Consider the following 15,091-nt stretch of genomic DNA (forward strand, 5'->3'; position numbering starts at 1 on the left):
TGAGGTACATCCTGTCCTGGTATAACAGACAGGATGTTGAGGTGAGGTACATCCTGTCCTGGTATAACAGACAGGATGTTGAGGTGAGGTACATCCTGTCCTGGTATAACAGACAGGATGTTGAGGTGAGGTACATCCTGTCCTGGTATAAAAGACAGGAAGTGGCTCTCAGTTTAAAGAACAACAACGTCCAGAGGAACCGAGGTGCACCAACTGTTATCACACCGGGAAATCAGATCATGGAGAAAGTGGAATCAAGGAGGAGGTTGTTTTAAATTAGATTAACTATTATGGGACACATGGAGGCAATTGAATTGACTCACGGATAGGTCATCTCTACTGTTTACTTGATACCTTAGTTGGAACACACATTCAAATTCAGTTACTTAAAGCACTATGAGGCGAGAAGCAGAACCGAGAGGTGTGGAGTCGACAAAAAAAATGTTGAGATTACTCCACACCTTAAGCACCAAGAATCAAAAAAGTCCACTCCATAAATTCTGGAAGGGTCCACCATAGCAGAACCGAGAGGTGTGTTATCAGAGCCAGAAATCAGAATCAGTGGAAGGAGGAGGGTGTTGTTGAGAGTAAACCATCCTTATTATGGGATGCCTGGTTAAAAGAATCAACTGACTATTGGATAGGAACGTCATGCTCACTTCATGAACTTGAAAGGATGAATGAGAGTACAGAGTACTATAGACAGATGTATCAGTCTGAATAACAAGGAGAGAGAACAGAATATTATAGACAGATGTATCAGTCTGAATAACAAGGAGAGAGTATTATAGACAGATGTATCAGTCTGAATAACAAGGAGAGAGTATTATAGACAGATGTATCAGTCTGATTAACAAGGAGAGTACAGAATATTATAGACAGATGTACCAGTCTGATTAACAAGGAGAGAGTATTATAGACAGATGTATCAGTCTGATTAACAAGGAGAGTACAGAATATTATAGACAGATGTACCAGTCTGATTAACAAGGAGAGAGTATTATAGACAGATGTATCAGTCTGATTAACAAGGAGAGTACAGAATATTATAGACAGATGTACCAGTCTGATTAACAAGGAGAGAGTATTATAGACAGATGTATCAGTCTGAATAACAAGGAGAGAGTTTATAGACAGATGTATCAGTCTGATTAACAAGGAGTACAGAGTATTATAGACAGATGTATCAGTCTGATTAACAAGGAGAGTACAGAATATTATAGACAGATGTACCAGTCTGATTAACAAGGAGAGAGTACAGAATATTATAGACAGATGTACCAGTCTGATTAACAAGGAGAGAGTACAGAGTATTATAGACAGATGTACCAGTCTGATTAACAAGGAGAGAGTAGTATAGACAGATGTATCAGTCTGATTAACAAGGAGTACAGAGTATTATAGACAGATGTATCAGTCTGATTAACAAGGAGTACAGAGTATTATAGACAGATGTATCAGTCTGATTAACAAGGAGAGAGTACAGAGTATTATAGACAGATGTACCAGTCTGATTAACAAGGAGATAGTACAGAATATTATAGACAGATATATCAGTCTGATTAACAAGGAGAGAGTACAGAATATTATAGACAGATGTACCAGTCTGATTAACAAGGAGAGAGTACAGAATATTATAGACAGATGTACCAGTCTGAATAACAAGGAGAGAGTACAGAATATTATAGACAGATGTATCAGTCTGAATAACAAGGAGAGAGTATTATAGACAGATGTATCAGTCTGAATAACAAGGAGAGAGTACAGAATATTATAGACAGATGTATCAGTCTGATTAACAAGGAGTACAGAGTATTATAGACAGATGTATCAGTCTGATTAACAAGGAGTACAGAGTATTATAGACAGATGTATCAGTCTGATTAACAAGGAGTACAGAGTATTATAGACAGATGTATCAGTCTGATTAACAAGGAGAGAGTATTATAGACAGATGTATCAGTCTGATTAACAAGGAGAGAGTACAGAATATTATAGACAGATGTATCAGTCTGATTAACAAGGAGTACAGAGTATTATAGACAGATGTATCAGTCTGATTAACAAGGAGAGAGTACAGAGTATTATAGACAGATGTACCAGTCTGATTAACAAGGAGAGAGTACAGAGTATTATAGACAGATGTACCAGTCTGATTAACAAGGAGAGAGTAGTATAGACAGATGTATCAGTCTGATTAACAAGGAGTACAGAGTATTATAGACAGATGTATCAGTCTGATTAACAAGGAGTACAGAGTATTATAGACAGATGTATCAGTCTGATTAACAAGGAGAGAGTACAGAGTATTATAGACAGATGTACCAGTCTGATTAACAAGGAGAGAGTAGTATAGACAGATGTATCAGTCTGATTAACAAGGAGTACAGAGTATTATAGACAGATGTATCAGTCTGATTAACAAGGAGTACAGAGTATTATAGACAGATGTATCAGTCTGATTAACAAGGAGAGAGTACAGAGTATTATAGACAGATGTACCAGTCTGATTAACAAGGAGATAGTACAGAATATTATAGACAGATATATCAGTCTGATTAACAAGGAGAGAGTACAGAATATTATAGACAGATGTACCAGTCTGAATAACAAGGAGAGAGTATTATAGACAGATGTATCAGTCTGAATAACAAGGAGAGAGTACAGAATATTATAGACAGATGTATCAGTCTGATTAACAAGGAGTACAGAGTATTATAGACAGATGTATCAGTCTGATTAACAAGGAGTACAGAGTATTATAGACAGATGTATCAGTCTGATTAACAAGGAGAGAGTACAGAGTATTATAGACAGATGTACCAGTCTGATTAACAAGGAGATAGTACAGAATATTATAGACAGATATATCAGTCTGATTAACAAGGAGAGAGTACAGAATATTATAGACAGATGTATCAGTCTGAATAACAAGGAGAGAGTATTATAGACAGATGTATCAGTCTGAATAACAAGGAGAGAGTACAGAATATTATAGACAGATGTATCAGTCTGATTAACAAGGAGTACAGAGTATTATAGACAGATGTATCAGTCTGATTAACAAGGAGTACAGAGTATTATAGACAGATGTATCAGTCTGATTAACAAGGAGTACAGAGTATTATAGACAGATGTATCAGTCTGATTAACAAGGAGAGAGTATTATAGACAGATGTATCAGTCTGATTAACAAGGAGAGAGTACAGAATATTATAGACAGATGTATCAGTCTGATTAACAAGGAGTACAGAGTATTATAGACAGATGTATCAGTCTGATTAACAAGGAGAGAGTACAGAGTATTATAGACAGATGTACCAGTCTGATTAACAAGGAGAGAGTACAGAGTATTATAGACAGATGTACCAGTCTGATTAACAAGGAGAGAGTAGTATAGACAGATGTATCAGTCTGATTAACAAGGAGTACAGAGTATTATAGACAGATGTATCAGTCTGATTAACAAGGAGTACAGAGTATTATAGACAGATGTATCAGTCTGATTAACAAGGAGAGAGTACAGAGTATTATAGACAGATGTACCAGTCTGATTAACAAGGAGAGAGTAGTATAGACAGATGTATCAGTCTGATTAACAAGGAGTACAGAGTATTATAGACAGATGTATCAGTCTGATTAACAAGGAGTACAGAGTATTATAGACAGATGTATCAGTCTGATTAACAAGGAGAGAGTACAGAGTATTATAGACAGATGTACCAGTCTGATTAACAAGGAGATAGTACAGAATATTATAGACAGATATATCAGTCTGATTAACAAGGAGAGAGTACAGAATATTATAGACAGATGTACCAGTCTGATTAACAAGGAGAGAGTACAGAATATTATAGACAGATGTACCAGTCTGAATAACAAGGAGAGTGTACAGAATATTATAGACAGATGTATCAGTCTGAATAACAAGGAGAGAGTATTATAGACAGATGTATCAGTCTGAATAACAAGGAGAGAGTACAGAATATTATAGACAGATGTATCAGTCTGATTAACAAGGAGTACAGAGTATTATAGACAGATGTATCAGTCTGATTAACAAGGAGTACAGAGTATTATAGACAGATGTATCAGTCTGATTAACAAGGAGTACAGAGTATTATAGACAGATGTATCAGTCTGATTAACAAGGAGAGAGTATTATAGACAGATGTATCAGTCTGATTAACAAGGAGAGAGTACAGAATATTATAGACAGATGTATCAGTCTGATTAACAAGGAGTACAGAGTATTATAGACAGATGTACCAGTCTGAATAACAAGGAGAGAGTACAGAATATTATAGACAGATGTACCAGTCTGATTAACAAGGAGAGAGTACAGAATATTATAGACAGATGTATCAGTCTGAATAACAAGGAGAGAGTACAGAATATTATAGACACATGTATCAGTCTGATTAACAAGGAGAGAGTATTATAGACAGATGTACCAGTCTGAATAACAAGGAGAGAGTATTATAGACAGATGTATCAGTCTGATTAACAAGGAGAGAGTACAGAATATTATAGACAGATGTATCAGTCTGAATAACAAGGAGAGAGTACAGAATATTATAGACAGACGTACCAGTCTGAATAACAAGGAGAGAATATTATAGACAGATGTATCAGTCTGAATAACAAGGAGAGAGTACAGAATATTATAGACACATGTATCAGTCTGATTAACAAGGAGAGAGTATTATAGACAGATGTATCAGTCTGAATAACAAGGAGAGAGTACATAATATTATAGACACATGTATCAGTCTGATTAACAAGGAGAGAGTATTATAGACAGATGTATCAGTCTGAATAACAAGGAGAGAGTATTATAGACAGATGTATCAGTCTGATTAACAAGGAGAGAGTACAGAATATTATAGACAGATGTATCAGTCTGAATAACAAGGAGAGAGTACGGAGGAGTATAGCGAAAGAGTCTGCAGCTATCAGCAAACGGCCTGCACTACACTACACATTGGTCATCTACAACGCATCAAAAGACAATAAGTGTGTGTTAATAGGAATCTACATCCAATACGTCATTTTAATGTTGCCGATGCAGCTTTGCAACTTCAGAGGATTATTGAAGAGGCCCTGACCTACAGTATATTTCAAGAAAACAAATGGCCATTGGTTTTAAAAAAAAACAAACACACAAAAAAAAAACAAGCTCCTACAGGTTTTTAATTGTAAGCGGGGAGCGATTTCCTACCATAAGTCATTCTGGAAGGGCACTAGCAACCCTTCAGGAATTTCATTGCTTTAGAATACTGAGGCCAGCAAAAAAGAGAGAACAAGGGAGAGGGAGGGAGGGAGGGAGAGAGGGTGGGTGGGAGACAGAGAGGGAGGGAGAGAGGGTGGGGGAGAGGGCGGGGGAGAGGGAGACAGAGCGGGAGAGAGGGAGGGAGGGAGACAGAGCGGGAGAGAGGGTGGGCGGGAGGGAGGGAGAGAGGGTGGGCGTGAGGGAGGGAGAGAGGGTGGGCGGGAGACAGAGAGGGAGGGAGAGAGGGTGGGGGAGAGGGCGGGAGAGAGGGAGACAGAGCGGGAGAGAGGGAGGGAGGGAGACAGAGAGAGAGACAGAGATGAACTTTCTTTGGAGACGCTCCAAGTTACAGGCAACGCAGTGTGGACTGGAGACTAGGAGTTAGCTGAATGCCCACAGGCAAGGCAGTGTGGACTGGAGACTAGGAGTTAGCTGAAAGCCCACAGACAAGGCAGTGTGGACTGGAGACTAGGAGTTAGCTGAAAGCCCACAGACAAGGCAGTGTGGACTGGAGACTAGGAGTTAGCTGAAAGCCCACAGGCAAGGCAGTGTGGACTGGAGACTAGGAGTTAGCTGAAAGCCCACAGATAAGGCAGTGTGGACTGGAGACTAGGAGTTAGCTGAAAGCCCACAGGCAAGGCAGTGTGGACTGGAGACTAGGAGTTAGCTGAAAGCCCACAGACAAGGCAGTGTGGACTGGAGACTAGGAGCTAGCTGAAAGCCCACAGGCAAGGCAGTGTGGACTGGAGACTAGGAGTTAGCTGAAAGCCCACAGACAAGGCAGTGTGGACTGGAGACTAGGAGTTAGCTGAATGCCCACAGACAAGGCAGTGTGGACTGGAGACTAGGAGTTAGCTGAAAGCCCACAGACAAGGCAGTGTGGACTGGAGACTAGGAGTTAGCTGAAAGCCCACAGACAAGGCAGTGTGGACTGGAGACTAGGAGTTAGCTGAAAGCCCACAGACAAGGCAGTGTGGACTGGGGACTAGGAGTTAGCTGAAAGCCCACAGACAAGGCAGTGTGGACTGGAGACTAGGAGTTAGCTGAAAGCCCACAGACAAGGCAGTGTGGACTGGGGACTAGGAGTTAGCTGAAAGCCCACAGACAAGGCAGTGTGGACTGGAGACTAGGAGTTAGCTGAAAGCCCACAGACAAGGCAGTGTGGACTGGAGACTAGGAGTTAGCTGAAAGCCCACAGACAAGGCAGTGTGGACTGGAGACTAGGAGTTAGCTGAAAGCCCACAGACAAGGCAGTGTGGACTGGAGACTAGGAGTTAGCTGAAAGCCCACAGACAAGGCAGTGTGGACTGGGGACTAGGAGTTAGCTGAAAGCCCACAGGTAAGGCCGTGTGGACTGGAGACTAGGAGTTAGCTGAAAGCCCACAGACAAGGCAGTGTGGACTGGGGACTAGGAGTTAGCTGAAAGCCCACAGACAAGGCAGTGTGGACTGGGGACTAGGAGTTAGCTGAAAGCCCACAGGTAAGGCCGTGTGGACTGGAGACTAGGAGTTAGCTGAAAGCCCACAGGCAAGGCAGTGTGGACTGGAGACTAGGAGTTAGCTGAAAGCCCACAGACAAGGCAGTGTGGACTGGAGACTAGGAGTTAGCTGAAAGCCCACAGACAAGGCAGTGTGGACTGGAGACTAGGAGTTAGCTGAAAGCCCACAGACAAGGCAGTGTGGACTGGAGACTAGGAGTTAGCTGAAAGCCCACAGGCAAGGCAGTGTGGACTGGAGACTAGGAGTTAGCTGAAAGCCCACAGACAAGGCAGTGTGGACTGGAGACTAGGAGTTAGCTGAAAGCCCACAGACAAGGCAGTGTGGACTGGAGACTAGGAGTTAGCTGAAAGCCCACAGACAAGGCAGTGTGGACTGGAGACTAGGAGTTAGCTGAAAGCCCACAGACAAGGCAGTGTGGACTGGAGACTAGGAGTTAGCTGAATGCCCACAGACAAGGCAGTGTGGACTGGAGACTAGGAGTTAGCTGAAAGCCCACAGACAAGGCAGTGTGGACTGGAGACTAGGAGTTAGCTGAAAGCCCACAGACAAGGCAGTGTGGACTGGAGACTAGGAGTTAGCTGAAAGCCCACAGACAAGGCAGTGTGGACTGGAGACTAGGAGTTAGCTGAAAGCCCACAGGCAAGGCAGTGTGGACTGGGGACTAGGAGTTAGCTGAAAGCCCAAATGTAGGTGGCAGAGAAGAGAAGAACGGGTAGTGCCCGCTGAAATTATTTACTACAAAAAATATGATATACGCTGCATTTGAAAAGTAGTCAGACCCCTTGACCTTTTCCCCCCCCCAAAAAAATTACTTTACAGCCTTATTCTAAAATAGATTAAATAAATTTTAAAAAATCCTCGGTGCATCAAAACTGGGACCGAGAGACTGAACAACAGCTTCTATCTCCGTAACGATTCTTGTCCTCTTCTTCTGACGAGGAGTAGCAAGGATCGGATCAAAATGCAGCGTGATATGTATCCATAATGATTTAATTATTTATTTTAATTAATACAAAATACAAAATAACAAGAGAATCAAAATGAAAACAGAAACCGTCCCGAATGGTGCAAACACTGAAATGGAAAAATAAATAAACACCCACAAAACACAGGTGGGAAAAGGCTACCTAAGTATGATTCTCAATCAGAGACAACTAACGACACCTGCCTCTGATTTGACAACCATACCAGGCCAAACTCAAAAATCAACATAGAAAAACAAACATAGACTGCCCACCCCGACTCACGCCCAGAGAGAATGATTTATTTCAGCTTTTATTTCTTTCATCACATTCCCAGTGGATCAGAATATTACATACACTCAATTAGTATTTGGTAGCACTGCCTTTAAATTGTTATGTCAAGCGTTTCGGGTAGCCTTCCACAAGCTTCCCACAATAATTTGGGTGAATTTTGGCCCATTCCTCCTGACAGAGCTGGTGTAACTGAGTCAGGTTTGTAGGCCTCCTTGCTCGCACACGCTTTTTCAGATCTGCCCACAAATTTTCTATAGGGTTGAGGTCAGGTCTTTGTGATGGCCACTACAATACCTTGACTTTGTTGGCCTTAAGCCATTTTGACACAACTTTGGAAGTATGCTTGGGGTCATTGTCCATTTGGAAGACACATTTGAGACCAAGCTTTAACTTCCTGACTGATGTCTTGAGATGTTGCTTCAATATATCCACATAATTTTCCTCCCTCATGATGCCATCTATTTTGTGAAGTTCACCAGTCCCTCCTGCAGCAAAGCACCCCCACAACATGACGCTACCTCCCAAGTGCTTCACGGTTGGGATGGTGTTCTTCGGCTTGCAAGCCTCCCCCTTTTTCCTCCAAACATGACGATGGTCATTATGACCAATCAGTTCCCTATTGGTTTCATCAGACCAGAGGACATTTCTCCAAAAAGTACGATCTTTGTCCCCATGTGCAGTTGCAAACCGAAGTCTGGCTTTTTTATGGCGGTTTTGGAGCAGTGGCTTCTTCCTTGCTGAGCGGCCTTCCAGGTTATGTCGATATAGGACTTGTTTTACTGTGGATATAGATACTTTTGTACCTGCTTCCTCCATTATCTTCATAAGATCCTTTGCTGTTGTTCTGGGATTGATTTGCACTTTTCGCACCAAAGTACGTTCATCTCTAGGAGACAGAACGCGTCTCCTTCCTGAGCGGTATGATGGCTGCGTGGTCCCATGGTGTTTATACTTGCGTACTATTGTTTGTACAGATGAACGTGGTACCTTCAGGCATTTGGAAATTGCTACCAAGAATGAACCTGACTTGTGGAGATCTACAATTTTTTTTCTGAGGTCTTGGCTGATTTCTTTTGATTTTCCCATGACGTCAAGCAAAGAGGCACTGAGTTTGAAGGTAGGCCTTGAAATACATCCACAGGTACACCTCCAATTGACTCAAATGATGTCAATTAGCCTATCACAAGCTTCTAAAGCCATGACATCATTTTCTGGAATTTTCCAAGCTGTTTAAAGCCACAGTCAACTTAGTGTATGTAAACTTCTGACCCACTGGAATTGTGATACAGTGAATTATAAGTGAAATAATCTGTCTGTAAACAATTGTTGAAAAAAATTACTTGTGTCATGCACGAAGTAGATGTCCTAACCGACTTGCCAAAACTACAGTTTGTTAACAAGATATTTGTGGAGTGGTTGAAAAACGAGTTAATGACTCCAACCTAAGTGTATGTAAACGTCCGACTTCAACAGTGAATGGTTTAACATGAACAGCACTAGCTAGCTAGCTAAACTAGCTAAACTAGCTAAACTCAGCTCATCATCAATGGTATCAAATACATCAAAAACATGGTTGGCAAATAGACAACGAGCTGTCTATATTGATGTGGTTACAATTACTAAACATTTGGATAAACAAATCATTTATGAAAACATGATGTGATGTACGACAGGTTTGTGTTTCAGAAAAGTTGATGACGTCTTTTGTAACTTGCATCGGCCAACAGAAATTGCGTCCAAATTGCTTCATGTGACACAGGTTTCAGACACATGGCATAAAGCCAAGGCTAAATGTGTAGAATTTCAGGAAATTAGCTTAAAAACAGCTATATTTTTACCAGAAAGGTGAGATGTTAACCTTAATTTCATGAAGTTGCAGCTGCTGGCTGGGCTTGGTTAAACTCATGAAGATTGCAGCTGCTGGCTGGGCTTGGTTAAACTCATGAAGATTGCAGCTGCTGGCTGGGCTTGGTTAATCTAATGAAGATTGCAGCTGCTGGCTGGGCTTGGTTAATCTAATGAAGATTGCAGCTGCTGGCTGGGCTTGGTTAATCTAATGAAGATTGCAGCTGCTGGCTGGGCTTGGTTAAACTCATGAAGATTGCAGCTGCTGGCTGGGCTTGGTTAATCTAATGAAGATTGCAGCTGCTGGCTGGGCTTGGTTAATCTAATGAAGATTGCAGCTGCTGGCTGGGCTTGGTTAATCTAATGAAGATTGCAGCTGCTGGCTGGGCTTGGTTAAACTCATGAAGATTGCAGCTGCTGGCTGGGCTTGGTTTCCAATGGAGGAAGTGCTTTAACCCATTCTTAGTTTGTGAATTCTAAATTCTGTACTGGACTAGTTACACAGAGACTGCTGAGGGGAAAACCTGCTTATAATATGGGCCGGAATGAAGCGAATGGAATGGCATCAATGACCTGGAAACCATGGAAACCATGTGTTTGATACCATTCCACTGATTCCGCTCCAGTTATTACCACAAGCCCGTCCTCCCCATTTAAGGTGCCACCAACCTCCTGTGCTGTGTGACAATAATCCCTATGAGCACGAGACACTACGTATTTTTCAACAGTATTGTGCTCACTGGGGTAAGTAGCCATTGCAGCCTCAGTCCATAGTCGTCACGTGTTAATAAAGGGAAGTGCAATTAACTGTCTCCGATCCATTGAGTTAACATACGGATGGTAAAGCACGTGTACTGTAGAAAATAAACTTACTGTAGGATTTCTTTGCGCGTGAAGAATGTGCAGTCCTGGAAAGAGACAAAGGAACGTTAAAATCCCGTTTGAATGAACAGACTAGCCTAGCAGAACAAAGATAGTAGGTTTAAATGATTGGGCGGTGTGGCAGCAGCTCTCATTTGATGCCAACCATTGGGCACTAAACCCTGGGAGTGTTTAGATGAGGTACTCCATGCTCAATGGGGTTTACCACAAATCAAAGCTTTTACGTGGCGTTATTATGAAACGAGCTCATTTATTCCTTTGTTTGGTGGTAACCAAACCTGTACACCTCAGCGATAATTTAGCGTGCGCTGGCAAATTGACACCCTATTTCATATACAGCGCACTACTTTTGATGAGGGTTCTGGTAATAGGGAATAGGGTGCCGTTTGGGATGAAATTGTACAGTATATAGCCAGTAGTCCACCTACCTGGGACTTCTCTCAACCACCCAACAATAAACAACCATAGCGCACGGAAAATGATCCGTGTGTAAGAGAAAGATACATTTGCCTGAAAATAAACTTATTTTCATTATGGTCATTTGCAATTCATCATGCCGGATTAATTTCCTGAGGTTTTCGATTAAAAATATGGATTAATAAACATAAATTGGCCTATCTAAACTACTTAATCCACACACAAAAAATGATTGTTGAATGTTACATGTATTTGATATGACAATATGGAAATTAAGTAGCCTAAATGAGATGAAGGAAAAAATATTTTGAACACATTTTACCTGATATGCCTCGAACTGTTCATCAGTAAATATCGTTTGCTTATTACCCATCCTGGTTGAGTATTTTCCCCATCACACAGATACATTACATTGGACGTTCGTGACGTGCTTATTTCTGTTTCAGTCATTTAAAGACGACATCGTCGCATTATCTTGTGAAAGATTTCATTCATAAAAACCCAACGTGGATTTAACGAACAAAAACGCGTTGATTAGAAATGCAAAATCTCAAAGAACAGGTGATTTTGTAAAGAGGTGTGACGAAAAAGACAAAATATATTCCTTTCCCTGCATCCTTGGAGCGGCAGCGTGGCGAGGATAGGTAGGGTACCACTGACTCTGCCCTTGTCTCATCACTGGACTGTTTCAGGATGTTGCAGCCGATACAGTAGCCTACCGTCGCAGACCAAGACCAGCCAGCAGGCGGCGTCATTTAGGCAGCCAGGTGGTCAGATCTGTCCAGCTATGTGATGGGTTCCTATGGTATATGGTGCCACATTACGCTGCTTTTTAAAACACCATTAGAAGTTATATACAGTAAATCTAACGGAAACTCCTGTATGGAGATTTTACGGAAGCTCCTGTATAGAGATCTAACGGAAGCTACTGTCTAGAGAGTTAACAGAAGCTACTGTATGGAGAATTAACGGAAGCTACTGTATAGAGATCTAACGGAAGCTACTGTCCAGAGAGCTAACGGAAGCTACTGTCTAGAGAGCTAACAGATGCCACTATAGTTTTGAAAATACAAATATGAAGAAATATGGATTATATCCATAGAGGAATCTGTCATTTTAAAATGTAATAGAAGTTTAAATGACTCACAGAGAAGATTACACAATACTAGTAAGGACAAAGGTCAAAGACGACCTAGACTGGTAAATGTTAATAAATAGACAAGTCCTTTGTACCAATGTACTTAGGATACTTACATGTAAAACATTAACGGAGAGACTGGATGGAAAATGTGTGAACTGTGAATGAACTGCAGCTTGCAGGCTACCGGTCTGTCTTTCTCTCTTCTCTCTGCAGATTTACAGAACATGAAATGAGCCACTATTTTATAGGAATATAGGTGTCCTCATACCTGCAACCAATCACAGCACACAACCAATTCATTCTAACAGACCAATAAGCTCACAGTTCCAAATAACATGATTGCTGTAGTTCACTTATGGAGGTACATGCCCCTGTTACATGTGATAATTATATGGCCCCGAAAGTCTACAGTTGTAGACTACTTTACATGTGGTCATTATATGGCCCCTACAGTACTAGGCTACTTTACATGTGGTAATTATATGGCCCCTATAGTAGTAGACTACTTTACATGTGGCAATTAAATGGGCCCCTACAGTAGTAGACTACTATTCATGTAATAAAAATATGGCCCCTACAGTAGTAGGCTACTTTACATGTGATAATGATATGGCCCCTGGACTGTGATCACACAGTCCCCCGGAACAGCTGGTACTCTCATGCGTGGTTCAGTGTTGCTTGCCTCAAAGCAAGCATAGAAGACATTTAGCTCATCAGGTAGGTTCACATCACCTCAATACCATCAGATGAATCCTGGAAAATATTCCAGTCAGTGCTAGCGACAAAGTCCTGTAGCTTAGCATCAATGAGCGCCTCCTGTTTGAGTTTTTGCTTGTAAACAGGGATCAGGAGGATAGAGTTACGGTCAGATTTGCCAAATTGAGGGTGTGGGAGAGCTTTGAATGTGTCTCTGTGTGTGGAGTAAAGGTGATCTAGAGTTTTGTCTACTCTAGTTGCACATGTGACATACTGGTAGAAATTAGGTAAAAAATAATAATTTCAGTTCCACTGCAATAAAATCACTGGCCTCAAGAAGCGTCACCTCTTGATGAGCAATTTCATGTTTTCTTATGGCCCTATGCAGCTGGCCGAGTGCGGTCTTAGTGCATCGGTTTGTGATGGTAAATAGACGGCTACAAAAAACATAGATAAAAACCCTGTGACCTTTAATAAAAGGTTAGACCCATAAAGGTCTGAATCTGTAGTCCTATAACAATAGGTTAGATCCATAGTCTGAATCTGTAGTCCTATAACAATAGGTTAGATCCATAGTCTGAATCTGTAGTCCTATAATAATAGGTTATACCCATAAAGGTCTGAATCTGTAGTCCTATAACAATAGGTTAGATCCATAGTCTGAATCTGTAGTCCTATAACAATAGGTTAGATCCATAGTCTGAATCTGTAGTCCTATAATAATAGGTTAGATCCATAGTCTGAATCTGTAGTCCTATAGTAATAGGTTATACCCATAAAGGTATGAATCTCTAGTCCTTTAACACAAGGTTATACCCATAAAGGTATGAATCTGTAGTCCTTTAATAATAGGTTATATCCATAGTCTGAATCTGTAGTCCTATAACAATAGGTTAGATCCATAGTCTGAATCTGTAGTCCTATAACAAAAGGTTATACCCATAAAGGTATGAATCTCTAGTCCTTTAACAAAAGGTTATACCCATAAAGGTATGAATCTCTAGTCCTTTAACAAAAGGTTATACCCATAAAGGTATGAATCTGTAGTCCTATAACAATAGGTTATACCCATAAAGGTCTGAATCTGTAGTCCTATAATAATAGGTTATACCCATAAAGGTCTGAATCTGTAGTCCTATAACAATGGGTTATACCCATAAAGGTCTGAATCTCTAGTCCTATAACAATAGGTTAGATCCATAGTCTGAATTTGTTTCTCTACAGATGAAGCTAGCGTGGTGAACAAAGAGAAGGGAAGCCTGCCATCTGGTGGTGGACATATGTACTGTAGAATGGAGGGTGTATCAGTGGTGTCAAACTCATTCAACTCTTACCCCTCTACAGGGTTTCCCAAAGTCAGTCCTGGGCCCCCTGGGGGCACGTTTTGGTTGTTGCTTTAGCACTACACAGCTGATTCAAATGACCCAGCGTTGATTGTGTAGTCAATGTTGAGTTGGGAAAACCCTGTCCTATGAGCCTGCTGGTTTTCTGTTCTACCTGATAATTAATTGTACCCACCTGGTGTCTAAGGTCTAAATCCGTCCCTGATTAGGGTTTAAAAAAAACGCAGTGGATCTGGCTTCCATGTCCAGAGTTGAGTTTGAGGGGCCTAGTGTCTGCTGGTTTCATTAGTTGTTCGTTTAAATTAAGACCTAGACAACCAGGTGAGGGGAGTTCCTAACTAATTAGGGACATTAATTCATCAATCAAACACAAGGGAGGAGCGAAAACCCGCAGACACTCGGCCCTCTGGAATGAGTTTGACACTCAACTATGAAGTACATCGTTGAGTTGTACAACAAAGTAGAAGGGGTGGAACCAAACGTCATACTTCTAGTAAAAGTTAAAATATCTTAAAAGAAAATGACTCAAGTAAAAGTCACCCAGTACAATACTATTTGAGTAAAAGTCTAAATGTATTTGTTTTTAAATATACTTAAGTATTAAAAGTAAATGTAATGGTTAAAATATACTTAAGTATTAAAAGTAAATGTAATGGCTAAAATATACTTATGTATCAAAAGTAAATGTATAAATCATTTAATTTAAAAAAAATATTAAGCAAACCAGGGGATAGCCAAGG

General features: G+C 40.9%; 1 protein-coding gene across 2 annotated transcripts in view; it reads right to left on the bottom strand.

Annotated features, from left to right (window-relative positions):
• LOC110499808 (calcium and integrin-binding family member 2) overlaps positions 1 to 11,835 on the bottom strand; it is a 44,648-nt gene extending 32,813 nt beyond the window's left edge. For both annotated transcript variants that reach the window (XR_005052354.1, XM_036981642.1), the window contains exons 1-2: positions 11,494 to 11,835; positions 10,746 to 10,780 (exon numbers count right to left, since the gene is read on the bottom strand). Coding sequence is in view for 1 of the 2 variants with exons in the window: in XM_036981642.1 (XP_036837537.1) it covers positions 10,746 to 10,780; positions 11,494 to 11,544 (86 nt within the window). In the remaining variant the exon portion in view is untranslated. The remainder of the gene's footprint in view (positions 1 to 10,745; positions 10,781 to 11,493) is intronic.
• Positions 11,836 to 15,091: the final 3,256 nt, after the last annotated feature.

This window comes from Oncorhynchus mykiss, chromosome 6, assembly GCF_013265735.2.
Source record: "Oncorhynchus mykiss isolate Arlee chromosome 6, USDA_OmykA_1.1, whole genome shotgun sequence".
NCBI lineage: Eukaryota > Metazoa > Chordata > Actinopteri > Salmoniformes > Salmonidae > Oncorhynchus > Oncorhynchus mykiss.